Source organism: Anabrus simplex, chromosome 10 (assembly GCF_040414725.1).
Source record: "Anabrus simplex isolate iqAnaSimp1 chromosome 10, ASM4041472v1, whole genome shotgun sequence".
Taxonomy (NCBI): Eukaryota; Metazoa; Arthropoda; class Insecta; order Orthoptera; family Tettigoniidae; genus Anabrus; species Anabrus simplex.
Window position 1 is genome coordinate 39,709,595 of NC_090274.1, and position 22,792 is coordinate 39,732,386.

A 22,792-nucleotide genomic window follows, 5' to 3' on the forward strand; every position below is an offset into this window, starting at 1 on the left:
ATTGTCATGGTAAAAAATATAAAACGAGAATATAAGATTAGAGTGAAATTATACAATGTGAGAAATTGTTCATCATCATCATCATCATTTCCCATGAGTTCTTAAATAATAATTTACAATTAAAACTTCATTTAAAATGTTTGCGAAGGAAAAAATAAAATCATTTTAAAATTACTAGTGTAATATCATACCAACTTCAACTTCAAATTTTTCCCAACTGCGTGTTACAGAGAGATGAGCTCACCCAAAACCGGAATTTCCAAGCGAGGGGAAAACAGTGGATTTTTTGTGTGTCAGACTGCCAGCTGCCTGCCACGTGACCTACAGGGAGAAACCAAGGCTGCCCGATCGATACGATCAAGGTCACTCTACACCTGACAGTATTCCAATAAAAATGTATCAGCCTATCAGGTGCAAGTCATTGACCAATCACAGACGATTACGGCGACACACCCTCATCTTAAGACAATTATATAGCGGTGTTTCCCGAAGGAACTGCCTCTTTGTGATTTGAGCTTTTCTTTGGTTTGCGCCTCTTTCTTTGACTGTCTTGGGAATTCAACGCCGACGTTCACATTGCAGACATTCTTGGGTTCGATCATTCGGCAGAACAGACTCTTTACATATTCTAGATCTACGAGTTTAGCAGATTGATGGAAGAAGATACGTATTATTCAGAAATATCATTCATCGTGTGTGTGTGTACTGGGCACATCTTAAAACTTATTTGTCAGTTTCAGCTCCTTCTACTTGGGAAGAAAGAAGAGGAAGACTACGTGCGGATCGAGACAAATTCAAGATGCCAATACATCAGCAAGAGGAAGTCTACTACTATTCCATGTTCGTCCTCGCAGCTACAATGGTATTCTAAAATGTGAGGCAATTTCCGACATGGAGGAGACGGCGATCGACGGTGGGTGACCTACCTCACGTCCAGGGTCATCGGCCGAAATCCAGTTTCATCAATCACTTAAGTATAATATTATAATTTATATCTGTTCATCTTTGTAAACACAATGTAGACATAACGCTTCCTTATTCATTTGGCATAAATTTCTTCTAGTCTTACAGTAGTTTGCTATTTCGTTTCTTCTTTCCATGGTGCAAGGTAGTTAGTTATTGTGTGTGAATGATTATTGGTTTCTATTAGATAGTTAGATATGTGCGTCTATGATATTTTTTCTGACTGTCCCAATTCAACAGTATAGGAGTGATTTAAAATAATTGACCTCTCCGATAAGGATAATTTAATTTTGAAATAATTTGTAAATTAATTTTGAAATCATATGGGACAGATTATCGGTACGTTTCATAACGTCGAATTTCCCTAGACGTTATTACGATCTTTATGTGGATTTCAAATGTGTTAGTGTCATCTGGTAACTTTATTGAACTTTAGCTTACATGGATTTGTGATCTCGCGCATTTAATAATAATAATAATAATAATAATAATAATAATAATAAAACTCCATCACAGGTTAAATATGGAAATAAGGATCATGAGAGTAAATATTGTTTGTTCTTGTGTGAAATATTAATATGTGCTCTAGTAGGGTAAATGTGAGCCTGGAAGACGGCCGAATCTTGACGGATTATTTATTATGTTTATTGTATTTTGGACTTGGGAATGGATCAGTTATTATGTGTTTGACTTGTGAATCTATTTATTGAGTCTCATGTGAAGAGAATATGTTGTTGAACATAATTTCTTCGAGTGGAGCACGTGTTAGTTGATAGCCATGGTATTATAATAATAATAGTGTCGTAACTCATGAACCATAAATGCGTATTTTTATATTTGACCTGCGTTATGTGCGTTTCTATACGATAATTTTCCGATGATATCTATCACTGATATTCTCGTGAACATCGTTGTTGGACCTAATTTCTTTATTTGAGTGATAATCCTGACATCATCACGTTCCTAACTGTTGTAATGGTATTTCTTTAGCCGATACCGTCATCAGAAAATTTCCTATGACTTAGATTAAAATTTAAATATAATAATCAAGGACTAGAAATCGTCATAAATATTATAAACTGTTACCGTGTACCCTAGTGTGGATGTTGTATGTATGATTAGTCATTAATTCTATGAATTGCGATATTTCTCATGACTACAATTTGACTCGATCTCTTGTTTGTTGCGTGTGTTCTGATTAATATACCGTTATTTGTGTTGCTCACATTTGTTGAGAAGTGAATCTTTAGTGGATTTTATTCCAAAATTAGATAGAGTAGGGTTTAATGTCTTAGAAAAAAATGAATAAGCAAGGGTCATGTCCGAGGACAGGAGTCACGAACGATTTAATGTAAAACCTACACAGCTAAAAATTATCAATGAGTGTAACATTGAAGAAGGATATTGCGTTAATTTATGAAATTATTATGGAAAATTTTGAGACAATAATTATGAAGAAATTTTTCATTTTATGAATTTAAAGTGTGAGGAAGGCATGTTGAATGGAATTTCGACAGGAAAATTTTATTTAATTTTTCTCATTAAACAGAAAAGGGATAATTTAACCGTTGATGATTAACGAATCAGAGAATTATTTATTAAAAATTTCAATTTGAAATTAATCCTGTTATCATTAGAGAAAGGTCTTCTCATAAATTACGTTTATTATTTTATTATATTAGATGTAGGCTAATATTCGTTTATATATTTACAGAAAATAATATCAGCAGAATTCTGGGAAGAATAATTCCGTTGTAATGAAAATACCGGCAGAGAAGATGATTTAAAATTCCAAGATTTTGTTCAATTTTAAAGTTTGTTGTTAAGAGTGCTTAGTTGTAATAAATGTTAAAACCTTATATTTAGTGTTGATTTTATTGTCGCTAGTCCTTATATCTATCCTTGCCCTTAAAATTTTTGCAAAGCCAGAAAACGAACAGTCTGCGACTGAGACTCTCGTTCTCCGGCTGAGTAGCCAGATAATAAGGGGGCAATACATATCTTACTGAATGTATTTTGGCCCTTTAATTTGAAGATTACAAAGGACAGGACTCTCTTCTTTTTAATATTGTTATGAAACATGGTCTATTACACTGGTAGTGTACATTTATCATTAAACCTTTTATCTTAAAACTCACTGCGATCCGTAGTTTAGTGAAAGGCCTGACTACTTGAGGGGGTCAATAAATCACCAAAATAGGCAGTGAACTAAGCTCCAAAAAGTTATAAACTGTACCCTTAAATAATGAATTCTTTCATGAATAAAGGTAAATCGGTTACACACGACAAACAAGTGGACAAAATTAAGCATGGTTAAAAATTTATTTTTTCTTAAAAGCTGCCATAACCTGATCACTGATGTATGTGGGGTATTTTACCTGCATTAAGCATACACGCTATCCACCTCCAACCTTGTTTCAATCCATGAGGGTGTGGTTTTGTCTGTCCTCGCCGAGGAGGTGTTATGAGGATTGCAGCGTAAAGTCTCATGATGCCAGACATACGCTTCAGGAACTTGTCTTGCTTCTCCACTTCACCATTTTCAGAATAAAGATAACCAAGGGACCTGTTAACAACAACAACAACAACAACAAAATATATATAACATAAAACAAGATCTGCAACTCAAGAACAGAGGCCATATTATTATTATTATTATTATTATTATTATTATTATTATAATAGTAAAATGGGCTCAAAGCGGAACTTGAACAAAGAGGAAACATGTCCACTACAGAATATTTTCTTGGTCCTTGCAAAACTTATGGCATTATGACGTTCTTACGTTTCTATAACGCGGAATCCCCTCAATGCGGAAATAGAAACAAAAAATGGAGTTCTTCAAAATCACTTGTACAATGCGGAAAATATTAGGAAATGATGTAGTGCATTTCTGGTGCTGGGATGATCATAATCATTGTTTGGACAAACTGACACGCGTGTTTAGAGAGAGTGATAATAAGGATGGTAGGGGAGATGAAGTGCTTGAAAACGCATCCGCAATATCCAACTTTTGTCAAGTAAGAAACGTTCCCTGCGGGGCAGAAAACATCATTTGACGTGATGAACAACTTATGACACACCACACTTTCGAACCAGCTACAGCCCTTCTAGCAGTGAGAAAGGCGGAAGAAGAAGGAGATGAGCAAGAAGATGAAGATCAAAACAAGATCCGAACCCACGAATTGTGATGTAAATCAACTTTCCATTACATTACATTACACAATGAGAAACAAATGCCTACAGGACCTGCCTACCAACAACTATACATAACTGCATATCACAAGTTCATTTTCATAACGAGTTGAATTTTGCACATTAGAACAAGTCCTTTACGGAGTCTCCGTGGCTCAGACGGCAGCCTCTCACCGCTGGATACCGTGGTTCAAATCCTGGTCACTCCATGTGAGATTTGTGCTGGACAAAGCGGAGGCGGGACAGGTTTTTCTCCGGGTACTCCGGTTTTCCCTGTCATCTTTCATTCCAGCAACACTCTCCATTCTCATTTCGTAGCATCTGTCAGTCATTAATATATCACTTTGGGAGTGGCGACCCCATCGTAATAATAGTCGATATATGCTTCATTCATTACATCCCTGACCCGGTCAATGACTGGAAAACAGGTTGTAGGTTTTCATTTTCAGAACAAGTCCTTTAACGCGTTATCGATCTCAAATATAACATCTTCTTACGTCTTCATATGTGAATGCGGCATAAAAGGATTGTACTAGACCTGCTTATGAACTTCCACTGCATTTGTTTCGGCGTGAAATAGTGGTGTTCTTTTTACTTTTTTGACTGTGATCATTGTGTTAGTTGATTTTAGATCTTTATGACTTAATTTTTGCACTGCTTTGCTCATTGGCTGATGATGACGTGTTGAAACCGGTCCCAAATGAACAGGTTGTAACTTCTATTTGGTTCAACTTAACAACGGAGTATTGAAAGGTGGATCCTTACTTCTATTTAATATGGTATATTTCTCTATTCAATACGGAACAATCATGAAATTTTTAACTTTAAATAATATGCTTTACGTCGCACAGACACAGGTCTTATGGCAATGATGAGATAGGAAAGGGCTAGGAGTGGGAAGAAAGCGACCGTGTGAAAATAGGAAACTATGAAAAATCATGTTCAGGGTTGCTGACAGTAGGGTACGAATCCACTATCTTCCGAATGCAAGCTGACAGCTACGTGACCCAACCCATGCAGTTATGGACAAAAATTCAGTACCTATGCATTCCAAAAGAAAATTCATTGAACGTACTTGTAAAAATCTTGGTCGCTCTGTCCTTCTAACTGGGGCAGAAATATGGGCACCAAATATGGACATGCTTTGTAGAAATGTGCAAGCAAAAGCTGACCAAAGTCAGGGAAGTCTGTCCACAGAGCAACAGCAACAGCTGCGAAGGCAAATGCTGCTTCTGGCTTGCTTGAGATGACAGTGGAACCTTGTTCCTGCAACAAAAAACCACTAAGTAGAGACAGAAGAACTTTCGTCAAGAGGAATGGACATAAGGAGAATGGAGAGTATGGGACAAGGATGAGGACTATAGAGAGCACAAAATAAATTCACAGGGTGAGCTGTACACTTCTCTTAATAATACAGCCCGGTTCACAGAGAACCGATTTGACTTCTTTCACCATACTACCCACCTGGCGGCCATAATCATTAAGGCATAAATTCTATATGGTCCAACACCCAAGTTAAGCAGTTTATTATGGCCACTATTACAGCAGACATGCACAAGTCAATATCCTGGATCCTTCTCACTGCCTATGACACAATAAAGGGCCTCTCTTTATAAACCCAGACTGGATGCACGGTGTTTGCTACAGCAGCTGCCTCAGCCCAACTTACATCGTGTGGGCTGCCCTGCTTTAAGTGTGTATACAATCTTACCTTATAAAAGATTCTGGAAGTGTCATCCTTCATAATAAAGGGACTTCCTAAAAACCATTAGGATTTTCTGCACACCACTAGCGAGAGTTATGTTATGACCGTTCATAAGACCATTAAGATGAAACCAGGCCTCATCCAAAAAGAACACAAGGTGTGGGTTGAATAAACGATCATTTAACAATATAAAATGTGCTAATTTTGAGAGTGATCTATTCAGTGACCGTTCAAAATTCTCATCAATGTCATCTAGCTTTTCCTTTGTTAAAACTGTTCATACGCGCATACATTTTTTAAATTTTTTTATTGAGCACTGAGCGAGTAGTTTCAAATTTATTTAGAAGTATGTGAATCTGTGCTCTTGAAGGTGGCACTTCACCAGGAAATTGCTGAACAAATGCACTGCATACCTGTCGAGCCGACTCATACCTTAAATAACTTTTACAAACGAAAATACGGTCTTGCAATGATAACTGTCTCACCGTGTTACTAACTGAGATTAAGACTGGCTATTGATGCTATTGGCACAGGCCAGAGTAAAGTGTAGCTTCCACCGAAGTCCCAGTCAACATCCATGGCTGTGACAATATGGAAGTTGCTGGGGTATGGGTAGTGCTGAGTAATGACATTTGGAACATGACTAGTGCATCCGAGTGTTATGAAAGGTGCTGCTCATTGGGTCAGTCGTGCTGCAATAGTACTTTCTGACCCAGTGAGGAAAGCAATGGCATACTACTTCACTCCTCTTCTTGTCTAGTACGCCTCATTTTGGTGCTGCCATTGGTTTTTGGGGTTTCCTTATAATCGCATAACCTTTGGTGGTGCTATTTGAGGATCCAACCAGCCTCTGGGCTGATGACCTAACAGACGATTGATGCTAGGTCAAACATGTGCACGTTCTTGTAAGGTCAAGAACTATGCCTGCGCCTCCTGCACAGCTGCTTAGGTCTCGGAGAGTAGAAATGCTGCTGGACGCTCTGGGTCTATGAGAGAGGAACACTTCAAACAGACAGCCCTCTCCACAGCCTCCTGCAGACCTAAGTGGTGCATGACAATTTTGCAATGTGGCCACATGCCCTAGAAAAGCTCCAGGAGTACGTCGCACAACTGAAGAATTTGGAACTATCCTTTTCCTCAACGTCCTGGTGACCTGCAGGCTGGATGAGACGTTAAGCCACACTGTCCACAGGAAGTCCGAGCACAACAACCAGTACCTACAGGCAGACTAATACCATCATCCAATGCAGAAGAGATCCATAATAATCACCTGGTCAATGGAACAAAAACGTTGTGCGAAACACTGGAGGCTTTTAAATCATAACCAAACACGTTGCATTCCACTTTCTCACCATGAGATAGCATGCGCCATCAGATCCAAAGCACGAACATGTGTCATGAACAATGGAAGACAGAAAAAATACAGACTTTTTACCATGCATAAAGGATGTTACAGACAGGATAGCCAAAGTTCTGAAAGTACATGAGACAGACAGACAGACAGACAGACAGACAGACAGACAGACACACACACACACACACACACACACACACACACACACACACACACACACACACACAGGTGGTGGTGGTGGTGGTGGTGATTATTGTTTTAAGAGGAAGTACAACTAGGCAACCATCCTCTATATAACACTAATCAGAGGGAAAATATGGAAGGGGTCCGACACTTCGAAAAATGAAGATATCGGCCAGAGGAAGACAAGGGCCACGAAGGGCGTGAAAATGAAAGACTCCCTAGCCCTCGCAAACCTAATAGCGTCGGGGTCAGAAAAGAACAAGAGTTAACCAAGGAAGGTCCTATAGGATAGATGAAAGTGAGGAGCCTGGCACAAGTAAGTGGAAGCAATACCAGGACTCAGCTGCGGGCCCTGTGGTCGCCAATCCACGCTCCAAAGTTCAGAGCCCCTGGGGCCCCTTTTAGTCGCCTCTTACGACAGGCAGGGGATACCATGGGTGTTATTCTACCGCCCCCACCCACAGGGGAAAAAAACACACATACACACATTCAACTCTGGATCAAATGAACATGATCTCATGCGACTGATGAAGAAAGACCTCCAGCTCTGAAAGGAAGGAGTATACAGAATACCGTGCAGCTGTGGACGAGTCTACATAATGGTCAGAACAAAGACGACGCCCATGTCTCCAGCAGTTCTTGAAATCAGCCATAGCCAAATACACATCACGATGCACACATCCAGTTCTATTCAATGAAACCAAGCTACTAGCCTCAAGCAGTTACTCTGTAAAATACCATTTAAAAAAATGTAAAGGCGGTTTAGAATTGACAGTATGAATTGTTTTCCTTTTAAATATGACATATGGGGACAGTTTTCTTCCATTTGCGGTTACACAAAGCATAACTGTACACTCAAGATGGAAAACTAGGTGAGCCAGGAGCTTGTTGCCAACCTTGATGCAAATAAAACCCGCACCCCACTTTTATGCCTCTAATTATTTTTTTAAAAAATATGCGGGGATTATTTGCATAAATACGGTATATATACCAATGTCTAGCCTTGTACATATGAATGAATGAATTTCTACAAGTCTAAATCTGCTAAAGGGAAGAAATATGGGCTCCATAGCTTATTACCGAAAGCACTGATAATGAACTTCGTAAGTAGTTCTAAAATTTTTATTACATTATGTTTTGCGAATTCAAGATTTTGAAGTCGTTAATTTGATGGTGTCTAAACCTCTGTTGAGCTTCAATTTAAATACCGCCTGGAAATAAGCAGCTCGGGATTAAATTGCCGGCTTAAGGGGTTAAATTCCAGTACGCTATTTATACACGAGTTTGCTGAATACAGCATTCCAAGCAATGAAAGAGTGCTCACACTCATTACTTACCACAAACTTCTTAGCCATGAGGTTCTTGCAGAAAGCAATTCCTTGAGGGTGAGCAGCTGCTGAGAAGTTACCCTGAGACACTTCAACGTTTTGCCCTGACAAAAGGCGGGACAGTTTTGTAAGTTTATCATGCATATGATGAGCATTCACTGCTGAAATGGTGTTTACTGGGATATTGACAGCTTTCTGAAAAATAATCAAGTTCACGTCTTATTACATGAAGGGGACAAAATTCATATACTAGTATACATTTATTCATTTACAGATAATGGAAGAAAATATGTATCACTGCCATGCTCGAAATCTTTTATATTACAGAATTTCTTAACAGTTCATATAAATTCTATTACCCAATTCACCGTGGCCCATTTTAATCTCCTTCTGGCATTAGCACATTGCCCAATAGGCGTTGTGGTTTCATTCTGCGCATTTAATTGGAAAACAGCAGGGTTGAGTGGCTCAGACAGTTGAGGCGCTGGCCTTCTGACCCCAACTTGGCAGGTTCAATTCTGGCCCAGTCCGTTGGTATTTGAAGGTGTTCAAATAAGTTAGCCTCGTGTCGGCAGATTTACTGGCATGTAAAGTAACTCCTGTGGGACTAAATTCCGGCACACTGGCGCCTCCGAAAACCGTAAAAGTAGTTAGTGGGATGCAAAGCAAATAACATTATTGTTTAATTGGAAAACAATTTGTATCTTCAGATATTTTTACTCTATTTTTATGAAAGTAAAACTACAGTGATTGTGAACCATTCCTCTACATACTTACAGAGTTACATGCTTATTACGTCAATATTTGAGGTTATAGTTTTACATCAGAAGTTTATTTTTTTAGGTTAGTTGCAATTTGTGAGGTATTTTATATAGATTTAATACGATGCATACCAAGATCATGGTTTACCATGCTGTTGTCATATGAACACTGCTTTCTGATTGTGGAATTACGACCCTCTACCATCAGGATATTAAAAAGCTATAGCAGTTCCATCTGCTAAAACTTAGATCCATCTTGAACATCAAAATGGGAGGACCGTGTCACCAAACTTGCAGTTCTTGGGAAAGCGCATGCTATAAGTATTGAAGCTACTTTGAAGCTACCATCATTGGCCATTGACAGGGCACATCCATCGCATGAGTGAAACCAGGCTTCCTCGTCAACTCCTGTATGGTGAACTGTAATCTGGCACAAGACCTCGTGGAGCCCCTTTGAGGCGTTTCGAGGATCAGCTAAAGCATACCATGAAAAGAGCTGGAATGAACACTCAATCCTGGCATACACTTGCTGAGAATTGTACAATTTGGCGCCACACTGTTTCTACATCAGTTACGGTGTTTGAAGAGGAATGAGGATAAACGACAAGCACGGAGCTCCGTCAAGCTCAGCCCCGCCCTCCCCCAGCCATTCCATGTGATCTGTGTGGACGTATGTTTCATGTCAAGATTGAGCTAGTAAGTCATATGAAACATATTCACGAAACATTGTGAGTCTGAAAATGTAAACTGCTGAAGAATATGTTTACTCAGATACGAATTGCAGTTGATGACAACAAATACGATGAGAATTGGGACTTCAAATTTACAACTGGTTATGCAGGAAATCCGCGTTAATGATGAATGCACTAACAAGGTTTCACTGTATTTAGATTATCCCACTGGGATGCTTTTCTTCTTATGTGTTTGTCCTGTGCTCCTAATCTGTATTTATTGGGTCGATGCATAAGTTCTTTTATTTTATTTTACTGTCGCCGTCAGGCATTGTAACTCACAATCACAATCACTCAGTGATGCATTCATCTCCACTCTGTATGACCTTCTGCCAACGTTCAGGTAGCAGTTGAATGCATCGCCTGTAGAACTATTTTAGTTTTGACTGGAAGAAATCTGTTAGACATTGGTCAAGAGAAGCTTCGTCAGGAAACACTTGCCGCTGAATGTGGTTAGAAAGAGAGCGGAGAAAGATGGAAATCTGAGGGGTCAAAGTCAGGAAAATACGGAGGATAAGGAAGAGATTCCCAGCCAAGTTCAGCAATCACACATTTAGTCAATTGCGCTGTATGCGGACGAGCGTCATCATGGAGCAAAAAGGCTGGTTGCTGTCTTTGTCTTTTGTTGTCAATAGCAACGGCCAGCCGTCTTATCTGGTCACTATACACAGCAGAGGTAATCGTTATGTTTTTCGGAAGAAGGTCATGGTGAAGAATGTCATCTTTGTTCCACCAAACACACAACATGATTTTCTGTGGATGGGCACTATCCTTGGCACGGGGATTTGCTTTTTTTAAATTTATTTTATTTTTTATGGGTTGAGCCACTCTTTCCCCTGCTTCATGTTGACATACAGGCATCATTTCTCGACATCGGTGACAATGTTCGAAAGGAATGCTTTGTGCCCATCAAAAGCCAACCGGTGCAGGGCAAACAATGATGAACAGATGTTTACTCAATTGATTTTTGTTACTGTCACTTAGCACAAGAGGTACCCATATACCCAATTTCTGTATCTTACCCATCGAATGCAAATGGCGTACAATAGTTCACTGATTTAAGAATACAGCAGTCTGCAAGTTTCTACCAGTGTGTGAGAGACATTGTATGGAACAAAGATGTGCCAATGAACTGCAAGAAGGTTTTATACTCATCTTATTATAAACCTATACTGACATTGATTATGCAGACCCAAAGTAAGATAAAAGCAGCTGAAATGAGTTTCTTGAGGAGCATACAGGGAAAGACAAGACGAGATAGATAGGAAATGAGGAAATAAGAAAAGGCGTGGGAGTGTGTAAACTTCAAGAAGAGGTTAATATAGCAAAGCTAAAATGGTTTGGACACACGATGAGAATGCCAGGAGAGAATACCAAAAAGAACATTCATGGATACAGAGACTGCAAAGAGGCCTAGGGGGCGGCCTAGAATGAGATGGAGGAACTCTGTTGTGGACTGTATTGCAAATAGAGGAGCCGACAGCAATAAAGTGCTAGAAGAGGAATGGTGGAAAGATAGAGTAAGGTGGAGGGCTTTGGTACACTACCCTACCCAGAGAGAATCTAGAAAAGGGAATGGATGAAGAAGAAGAGTTGACTGATCACATTAAAAAAATTGTGCGATTTCCCGAGTTGTTTGACAGGATTCCCAAGAAGCAACTCATTCATTCATTCATTCGTGCAGAATCCGAAGACGAGTAGCTCAATTGAAGTAAATTGCCAGCTCCCGAAGATCAGCGCGACATATTCAACGTCAGGCACTGTGCTTTCAAACGCCGCCTGAACTTGATGAATAGCTTAAGGATCCAGTATTTGCTATGGCTTCTGCACGATTTTGGATCTTCACATTTGTTGGATTGTGTTGTGACTTCGTGCCTGATAGTGTATGCAAGCTGGCACATTTAACTGTTCTCCGCTTAATACCAATATAAATGTCCAATAACGGACCATTTATATTGGTATTATAAATTTGCTCATTCAGGACAAATATTTCAGATTCCCTATGGGAATCAACATCTATATCATGTTCTCCGCTTCTCGTAAACATTATGAGATACCGCCGAACTTTGCGTGTGCTATGCTGCTGTTCAGAAGATTGCGCCTTGCTTCTTTTAAGTGACTTACCTTCTACTTCTTCTGAATTTTACAGTGCCTATCCCCGTTGTTTTATTTTGCCTCTTCAACTGTTTTTATGGGGACTTGATCTTTAATTTCTTTCTTACCTATGCATTTTTTTTGCGTTTTATTCGGTTGATGTTGACCCGGATTGGGGTCGAAACCGGTACCCGCTTCCACTTATAATTAAATAGGAATGTAACACTACATTTCGTATTTATTTGTATTGAATAGGTTGAACTACCTTATTTATTATTTCAATTTCATTGTGATACATTTCAATACGGAACATTATGAAATTTTTATCTTTAAACGTTGATCTGTTCTCGAGTTGTGAAGTATTACTTCGGGGTATAATTCTCATAATGCGTCCACATGTATACACAGTAGAGGAAAGGGTATTTATGTACGATAATTATGTGAAAACAGGGTCCTGCGGAAGGCTGTTAGGCTTTTGTAACACAAGATCCAGATGTATGCCCTCCACATACAGAGACCGTGTGGAAACTCATACACAAATTGAGAGGAACTGGTTCTTTACTCAATGATTGATATTTAGAAATTTCTTCTTTTTTTTTCTTCTTTTCGTCGCACCAACACAGATGTCTTATGGCGACGATGGGACAGGAAAGGGCTAGGAGTGGGAAGGAAGCGGCCGTGGCCTTAATTAAGGTACAGCCCCAGCATTTGCCTGGTGAGAAAATGGGAAACCACGGAAAACCATCTTCAGGGCTGCCGACAGTGGGATTCGAACCTACTATCTCCCGAATACTGGATACTGGCCGCACTTAAGCGACTGCAGTTTAGAAATTTAATCATGATTCATATTGAAGTGGGATTACAATAACTGAAATTATTAGGAGTCCACCTATTCAATACAATGACATTTATTAGTGTGAATTAATCACACAAGGTACTAGTTTCGGCACTTATATCGTGTCATCATCAGCCGAAGAGTCAAATCAGGCAAACACAATCAATCTTAAAACACATTATAACACCTGCAAAGATGAATGTTAAATAAAATTATGCCACAAGATGTGGCACGCTAATATAAAATCCTTTTAAAAATGATTATAACTCCGTTTTATACACATAGTGTATAGAGCAACTTGTATATATTTTAGCCTTTAATCTTGATGAATATACGCTGCAGAATTTTGTTGTCGTGTGATGTTGACACTTGTTTAATCTGTGGTTTGGTGGTTCCGAAAGTATAAACGATCATGTGATGGACTTAGTTAGATATAAAAATTTTTGGTTCCCACTTCAATATGGCGTTTGGAACCTGAAGAAGAAATTAAAAGCCAAATTAGTCAAAAGGAAAGAATGAAAAGAAATGACTAGAAACGGAGCATGTCAACGCAGTAAATTCACTACTGTAATCAAAAGTTCACTGACACTGAACGTGACTTTGAGTTACTTCAAATAACAAACAAAGGGACAATCATGAACATTAGGGAAAACTGTTTTATTCATTGCGATAAATATTTCAATCCTAACTGTAATTTGAATGAAATTTACGACATAACTAATATTCTTTTTGATCTCTTAATTAAATAGCTAAAAAATATTAGACTACCCTCCCCAAAAAATTCGATCTTCCGCACTATTGATAATCTTAACCATGATAGGTTAATATGGTTGTTTGATCCGTATTGACTTGTCTGTATCTATTACAGAACTATATTGACGAGGCGGACTCAAGTAAAACTATTTTAAATAGTTCTGTAATAGATTCTTCAACACTATACTGTACGCGCACTTTTTAGTGATAGATTTTTGTAATCGGTGAGGAGTAAGTAGGGAGCACTGCCGGTTCCAGTAAATACTGCCAACTGAATGGAAATGAAATCTGAATTGAATCGATAATATGATCGATCGATATGAATTTTCTAAACCTTTATTATCTTAATGCCAACAACTGTGTCACACAATATATAATACTGTATAATATTTTCTGATGCAAAACGTGTTCCTAGCATGAATTCTATAGTTTGGCTTTGCTGTGTAAACAACAGTACGAGTACAGCGATGATAAGCGATTCTTAGTTTGTGTTTCATAGGTTGCCAATACGAATCTCGAATATAACCGAAGTCGACCAATTCAGCACTTGGGTGTAAATCTATCGCTAAAAAGTGCGCAGATAGTACGCAATATACATCCCCATCTGTTACCCCCCACTACCACATCCTTCCGCTCCTCCCTATTCTCCTCTACCCCTTCCCTCTCCTCCTCGGCTCTTTACCTTGTGATCGCATCCATCAGTCCAGCTCCGTCTACCAGACAAACAGGCTGCTCAAGGTGAGTTTGTTTCTAGTCATTTCTTTTCATTCTTTCCTTTTGCCTAATTCAGCTATTAATTTCTTATTCAGGTTCCAAACCCCATATTGAAGCGGGAACAAAGATTTTTCATATCTAAGTCCATCACATGATCGTTTATTCTTTCGGAACCGCCAAACCACGGATTAAACGAGTGTCAACATCCCACGACAACAAAATTCTGCAGCGTATATTCATCAAGATTAAAGACTAAAACATATACATATACACTATGTGTATGTATTGAATAGGCGGACCCCTAATAATTTCAATTATTGTTACTCGATAAGAAGCAAAGTGTTTAAAAACGTGTACTTAACGAGGGAAAAGTAAAGGAAATCGCAGAAACAGTAGAACATACGCCTACAAATTCCTAAGATGACTTGGACAAGAAGCTAGGGTTTCAAAGAGCTCAGCATGGCAGGCTACAAAAATGTTAAAACTGAAAGGTACAAGCTTATTTTCTTAATTCCTAACTACGTATTTTCTTAATTTTTAATTGTTATCGCATGTCATGCACGGATAAAGTGAGCGAAATGCTGTCCTCGTTGCTATGCCGCGGAGCGGGGAGTGATGACTCAACTGGGGGCAGATAAGCTGGGCGCACCTCCAGCCAACCGATGAGAGGAACTCATTGTACATATATATGGTATGGTTTTGAGACTATATAGAGATAATCTATTCTGAAGTGATCAGTATTCTCACTGCTAGTCACTGTACTTCTCACCTGGCATTCAAAGCGAAACTTCTTCATTCTCTCGTCCTTCAGAAGATCAGTGTATGTATTTTGAAACTCCTGGTGGAATTCTTGCAGAGCCATATAGTCCTTGGCAGCTTCTTTACTGACCACTTTATTTAGGTCTGGATAAAATACAAACATAAGTATATTAGATATCAACTCATAAGTATTTGAATTATATGGACATTAAGTTTTACATCACAAGTCTGAAAGAAAGAAAGAAAGGAGGGAAAAAGAAAACAGCTTTGACGTACACAAATACTTTAGTTTCTTTTTCGCCATCTGGACTTCTTTGTCACTACTCATTTTCAATTGCATGTTCAGTGTTTGGAAGTTGAAAACAGACGAACGAGTAAATGGAAGCAAATATCACAACAAAGCTTAGTTCTAGTATTGCTGCTACAAAATTGCCATTGTGCAGCCAATTTAAATGTTGAAACTAAACAGGGCTGATTGCAGAAACTATAAGTAGTTTTAAGCCTCAGAGAATGTCTACCTAAACAACGTCTAACTTGTGCATGATCTGCCATTGCATAAACAATGTTCAGCCGGTGTTTAGCTAGACGTCATGTAAAGTTTCAATATTAATTGGAAAATGGAAATAGAACTAGTATCTTCCACGCAACTCTTTGCTTGCCGCAACCAATGAAATTAGTCAATGACCACGCCAAACGTTACTTATAATACCAATATAAATGGTCCGTTATCGGACATTATTAATTTATTATTAATTATAAATTTACTCATTCGGAAAAAATATTTCATATTACCTATGGGAATCAACATCTATAACAAACGTTTCTTAGTCATCTTCCCACCCATTACTCAAATATGGCTAAGCATGAGCATGACTTGCCCACAAATAAGAATATTGCTCATAATATTATCGACACTAAAGCGACTTGCCACCGTATGAGCAAGTGTAGCTTTGATTATAGTGTTACGGTGAGTGTGATCTAAATAGCTTCGGCGGTGGGAAGATGAAACTAAAGTACTGTGTAAACAAACGAGTTGCATGGGCCATTTAGATGTAGCTTGCATTCTGGAGATCACACGTTTAAAATGCACCATCCAAAGCCCTGAAGATTGTTTTCCGAAGTTTCCCCACTTTTTACACCAAGCAAATACTGGGGCTGTTATTATGGCCACGGCTCTTCCTTCCCAGTCCTTGTTTCCTCCTATCTCATAGTTGTCGAATAATTATCTGAATTAACACAACATAAATGGATCCCTCCCGGGTGATGTACGTGACAGCCTTGTCACGATTGGGACAAGTTATTCTGATATGGATGTAGTCGAAGTGACCTATAATCCAGGGAAATTATCCCAAACATAATAAAATATATTGGTTGCCAAGAATTGTAGTTAAGTTGACAGTTACTGGACTGTCCCTTGTGCCAGTCTCAAAAAACAAGTCCCTTATTATCTCTCAAAAAGCTAAATCGTGTTTTAAATTGTACCTCCCTGTACATTTTAAATGAATTGCTGAGACTGCGTAGCAGACGACTCGCAGGGAGGCCATCGGACTAACCTTCCTTCCCGAAATTGTCTCAACATAATGATTCAAATTATATGTTTCATGGTACATAACCTCTAATTCTGATTCACTCCTAAAATTTGAGGTTAAACAGTGTTCTTGGCAGTGTTAAAACAGAGCCAGTTGAACATCGGCTTTAGACAGTGTCTAAGTGATAAGCAACATCTTTCCAATGTGGCAGCCATACTTAGACACTGTTTAACCATAAACATTGTCTAAACATCGTTTCTGCAATCAGACCATATTGCTTTACACAACGCAAAATAAGGGAGAAAATGAGTCCATATAGGTTAAAATACAGGAGCTCGGGAGACTAATGAAAATTAGGGCCAAATACGGGAGTTTCCAGGAAATATGGAATGGTTGGCAACCATAATGTTAACAGTGAAGAATTCTATGTATCTTGCAGAAGTTTACAGATTAGTCAGAAGCAATGAACTTACATGGACTAGTTTCTCCAGCCGTATTAGAGCCACCAGCAGACGAACTTCTCTCGGCTGCTTGCTCAGCAGCAGATTTAGCAGCAGCAGTAGCTGCAGCTTCACGCTTAGCATCTTCTGCTTTGTTCCAGCGATCATTAATCATGGCTGTGTAACAGATATAAATACATATATTTAAAAAATTATTTCATTATATACATGAATGAAGTTTGTTCAAAAGTCATAATTTTCAAGAGCTGCCTAGCTAGAGTTAACAAAATAACTTGTGCCCAGTCAGTCAACATGTCATAAAATCTCAATGACACAGCTTGAAAAATTAACACCATAAACATTCCTTGTTACGATATCTGCCTGACAAAGAATATCTGAAAGAAGACAATGAGTACAGTGTAATAGCCAACCTTAGAACACTACAGCACAGCTATAATACCAGGTACCATTTTTATACCACTTTTACTCACATAATTGTCTCCATCGCATAATTAATGCACCCTGCTTTTTTTAAAAAATTCAAAGTGGGGAAATTTTTCCCCCCACATACTTGACACCTGTTTCCTTGAGCATTTACTGTGCATTTCTGGAAAAATTGTGAAATGAGGGTGACAAGTAGATGCCTTTCTATTATGAAAACTATTATTTCCAAATTGCAGTGCTCGACCTAGTTCAGTGTGCGAGTTGGCAGTGAGCCGATGCAGTAACGCTTTTTGTTGTTTATTATGAGCAGAGTATATTCAATACGAGTGCTGTGCGTGTGTTCTCTGATCTCGTAACCCCTGTTTGTTATTAAATCCACAATGAGCAAGTATGCAAGTAATACTGCACCATGTAAACTTGTGGTACCGGGCGAGTTGATCGGTGTGGTTAGGGATGCAGCTGTGAACTTGCACCTGGGCCCATTTTCACACCAGCCAAATTCTAGTGCTGTACCTTAATTAAGGCCACAGCTGCTTCTTTCTCATGCCTAGGCCTTTCCTATCCCATCATTGCCATAAGACATATCTGTCGGTGCAACGAAAGAAAAAAAAAGAGAGAGAGAGAAAAGAAAAAGTAATACACGCCAACTGCTGTTCTGTCAAAAAAAAAATTCAAAATGAAAGAAGATAACATGTTTTCATAATAAATGCGTACATAACGTGGCCGATAGCAATTGTAAACTCGTTAGAAATGATGGCTGAAGTAAACAATCACTATCAATATTGTACTGAATAGGTGGACCCTTCTCAACCCTTCGATAGTGATCGATTGTCAACACGGACTGTAATGAAATTCATAACTTATAATTTTAATGTTACATACTGAAGTTATGTAAGAATGCGATACACCTCAAGATATGGCAGGGTGCATCACTGATTTCAGAGGATAGTTTATAGTTTATATTTTCTCGACCGAGCTCGATAGCTGCAGTCGCTTAAGTGCGCTCAGTGTCCAGTATTCGGGAGATAGTAGGTTCGAACCCCACTGTCGGCAGCCCTGAAAATGGTTTTCCGTGGTTTCCCATTTTCACACCAGGCAAATGCTGGGGCTGTACCTTAATTAAGGCCACGGCCGCTTCCTTCCCAGTCCTAGCCCCTTCCTGTCCCATCGTCGCCGTAAGACCTATCTGTGTCGGTGCGACGTAAAGCCAATAGCAAAAAAAAAAAAAATAAAAAAAAATAAAATATATATATATATTTTCTCGAGCCTGGTTAAATTTTGGATAGGCAATTCCCATATGAATTTATAGCGAGGAGATTATCATTTCTCACTAAAAATGTGTTTTCATGATACATATACCGTTAGGTGACACTATTTGAGTAAGAAAAATTAAACATTTGCTGCAGAAGCCTCTGGAGTAGGATGCTATAATTTTTTCAGAATGAAATTAAACCCTCAATTTCACGTAGCATCAGAATTAGAAAAATAACAAACGAGTAAGCCGCAGTGTGAATATCGTCCATGAAAGCGCACGTTTTGTACAACTTGAATGCAGTTTGATACCGATTTTAATGTGTGTAGGTTTTCCCCCCCGACTTTTACAAAAAAAATCAATGTAATGACAATCCGCTCGATCTTCATTTTGGCAGTGTTTTATATAGGGCACTTCCTGATAACTGCTGTATTCTAGTGGACACTAGATAAACTACTACCCCCAAGCAAGGGACAGGAACCGTATGGGATACATGAGCTGTTAATAAACGTGTGAAAATCACGGGCGCTGTCTACAACCAGGAAAGCAGTTTGCATATGTTGAAAGTGTTAATTACGTGAATAAATATGGTATATGCTTTGAAGATTTCGAATAGGATCTGAGAGGTGTGGTGGTGATTATTGTTTTAGTAGGAAATACAAGTGGGCAAAAATCGTAACACTAATCTGCAGAAAAATGGAAGAAGTCTAACCCTTCGAATAACAAGGGTACTGAAAAAAGGAAGGGCCACGTCTTTTGGTTGAGTAGCTGCAAGCAGGTATCCAGAAGATTGAGGTTTGAACACTGTCAGCAACCCTGAAGATGGTTTTCTGTGGTTTCCCATTTTCAAAATGCTGAATCAGTACGGTAATTAAGGCTAAGCTCACTTCCTTCATAAACCTACTTCTTTCCTATTCTGGAGTCGCCGTAAGACCTGTCTGTGTCAGTGCGGCATACAACAAATAGGAAAAAATTATGGCATTCACAATGATTTTAGAAGTTGCTTTATTACGTCACACTGACACAGACAGTTCTTATGGCGATGATGATATAGCAAAGAGCTAAGAGCGGGAAGGAAGCAGCTGTGGCCTTAATTAAGGTACAGCCCCAGCATTTGCCTGGTGAGAAAATGGGAAACCATGGGAAAACCATCTTCAGGGCTGTTGACAGTGGGGTTCAAACCCACTTTCTCCTAGATGCAAGCTCACAGCGGCGCGCTCCTAACTGCACGGCCAACTCGCCCAGTCATTCAAAATGAAAAGTGTTAGTTATGGTGTGGGAAAATAAGTGGGTGAGTCTCCAAGGAATTGTAGAAGACATTTGAATTAGAGAAAGTTCATAATGGAAAACTTAACAAGCATTGGATTGCCACAAAATTTATTCCACGGTGCCTTACAGATGAATAGAAACAAGTACAATTGTCAAAATGTTTTGGATTGGACGAATAAGATTGACAGTTTGTTGAAGGTGATGAAATTTAGGCACATGAGCATAGAGTTAAAAACAAAATAACAGACATTGCAGTTGACCAGGAAGGCATTGACGAGAATTTTCTTTTGTCAAAGTTGTTTAAAATAAAAGCTGATATTGACATTTATAAAACTTTTTACTGTAATGGTGGTATTACAAACACGTCCCCAAAAGGACAAAACATCAATGAAAATCCACAGCTTGTTTCCAGTTTCAGCCGGGTCAGGAATGAAATGAATGAAGCCCCATCTAGCGGCGAGGATAGGAATTGTGCCGGCTGTCGAAGCCTGTCACACTCCTCTGGGGCAATGATTAACAACAGATAGATGAAATGAAATGATACTGGAGAGTGTTGCTGAAATGAAAGATGATGTGGAAAACCGGACTACCCGGAGAAAAGCCTGTCCCATCTCCGCTTTGTCCAGCACAAGTCTCACACGGGTGACCGGGATATGAACCACGGAACCCAGCAGTGAGAGGACGGTGTACTGTTGCCTGAGCCATGGAGGCTCAGATAAACTATCAATAAAGAGTATTATTTTAGAGTAATGTGATATCTGATGAAAGCAATTAAAAAGAAGATACCCAAAGCGTGAATAAATAAAATCTGGACGATGCATTAAAAGAAAACTATCCACATATTTGAAACTCTTTAATCAAGAGATTTTGGCAAAGAACAACATAATCATTGAGCCTCAGCCTCATCCTGACAGGATGACTGAAGACAACTGAATTCAAGTAAGGGAATTATCACTGTCATTCATTTTTCCTACTAGATGTTTCTTTCAATATTCCTATCATTTTACAATGGAATTGGAAATCAATGAGGATGATGATGATGATGATTTTCACAACAATGGGAATATTGTATTACCTGTGAAAGGGCATCAATCTGGTTCATGCAGATTAGTTTGAAGAAGTTCCATTTCCTTTTGGGCAGATTTCAAAAATTATAATTTAGTTAAGGGGATTGAGACCACCAACACCTCTTAACATACTGACTGAGAAACGCACAATATTTTAAGACACTTAATCAGAAGGCAAGAATATTTTTATTAATAAATCACTGTTCAACTTACCCACTTCATTGTTAATAATGTTTGAAATTTCACCTATCTGCTGAACTAAACTTGCAGCTGTCTGCAAATCTAAATTACTTATTTCTCCAACCTGTAACAGAAAAAACATCTACAGTATCTGCGAAATGTTATTAACATGGGAAAGAATAATGTGGAGAAGGGGATTAAATTAATGCAGATCATGAGAAATGAGAATGTTCTTGAGCTTAGGTGAGTACCTAAACATAATCATGAGCTTTAGGAAGAAAAACTTACTGGTGTGTCCAAATAAGAGCAAATTTAGAATTAGACAACACGTAGGAATTTATTACAAAAATGACAGGTCTATCTGCACTGTGATACAAATATATTCTCTAATTTCTTTCAGAAAATAATTACATATACATAACATCTGAACCAAAAACAAAATACACTCAATAACTATCTTGATATTTACAATATGTGCATACGTGTTTCTCCCACGATTCTTCTTAAAGTCTGTTGGCTGTGCGGAGATGTCTCTGATGATCGATCAAGCCAATCTTTGCATGAGACATGCGACCCCACAGGTCATATCTAAAGGTGGGTGGAGGACGTGGATGGATCTGACGTAATTTCCACTTTTCCTGGATTTCAATTTCTTGTCTGCAACGTGCCTGCCTAAACAGTGGGACACCCTGTGCAGAAGATTTGCACCAAAGAACACTGTTTTGTGCAGTTGTTGCCCAGGTGTTAGCATTTATGTTGGTGCTATTCATAGTCTTCTTAAGCTGGTCTTTATAACGATTCAAAGGAGCACCTTGAGGCCTTTTGCTATGAACAATCTAAGCGTAGAGAAGTTGTTTAGGCAGTCTACTATCATCCATAAGCTGGACGTGACCAACTCATCTAAGCCGATGAGCGATGATGAAGGCTTCTATGCTGCTCATATGAGACTTGTCAAGAACTGCCACATTGCTTATGTCGTCATCCCATTTGATGTTCATGATGGATCTAAGTTTCTGCTGAAGGAAGCATTCCAGTTTCTTTATGTCACGATGGTAAAAGTGTCCAGGTATCACATCCATATGGTAATGTTATGACTACAGCTCTTTGTAAGTTGTTTGCAACTGATCCAATTCTGTTGAACAATGCAGTAAGAGTACTAAGAAATGTAAAATTTACATTTGACGGCTATCTTCCTAACAAATGTACATAAAGTGGTTTTGCTACTGGAGGCTAACA

General features: G+C 38.8%; 1 protein-coding gene across 1 annotated transcript in view; it reads right to left on the reverse strand.

Moving 5' to 3' along the window:
- Nucleotides 1-22,792, reverse strand: part of Gle1 (nucleoporin GLE1) — a 66,723-nt gene that overhangs the window by 3,161 nt on the left and 40,770 nt on the right. The window contains exons 6-11 of the mRNA XM_067154541.2: nucleotides 21,590-21,680; nucleotides 17,378-17,521; nucleotides 15,386-15,519; nucleotides 8,738-8,923; nucleotides 5,234-5,424; nucleotides 3,342-3,529 (exon numbers count right to left, since the gene is read on the reverse strand). Coding sequence (XP_067010642.2) covers nucleotides 3,342-3,529; nucleotides 5,234-5,424; nucleotides 8,738-8,923; nucleotides 15,386-15,519; nucleotides 17,378-17,521; nucleotides 21,590-21,680 — 934 coding nt within the window. The remainder of the gene's footprint in view (nucleotides 1-3,341; nucleotides 3,530-5,233; nucleotides 5,425-8,737; nucleotides 8,924-15,385; nucleotides 15,520-17,377; nucleotides 17,522-21,589; nucleotides 21,681-22,792) is intronic.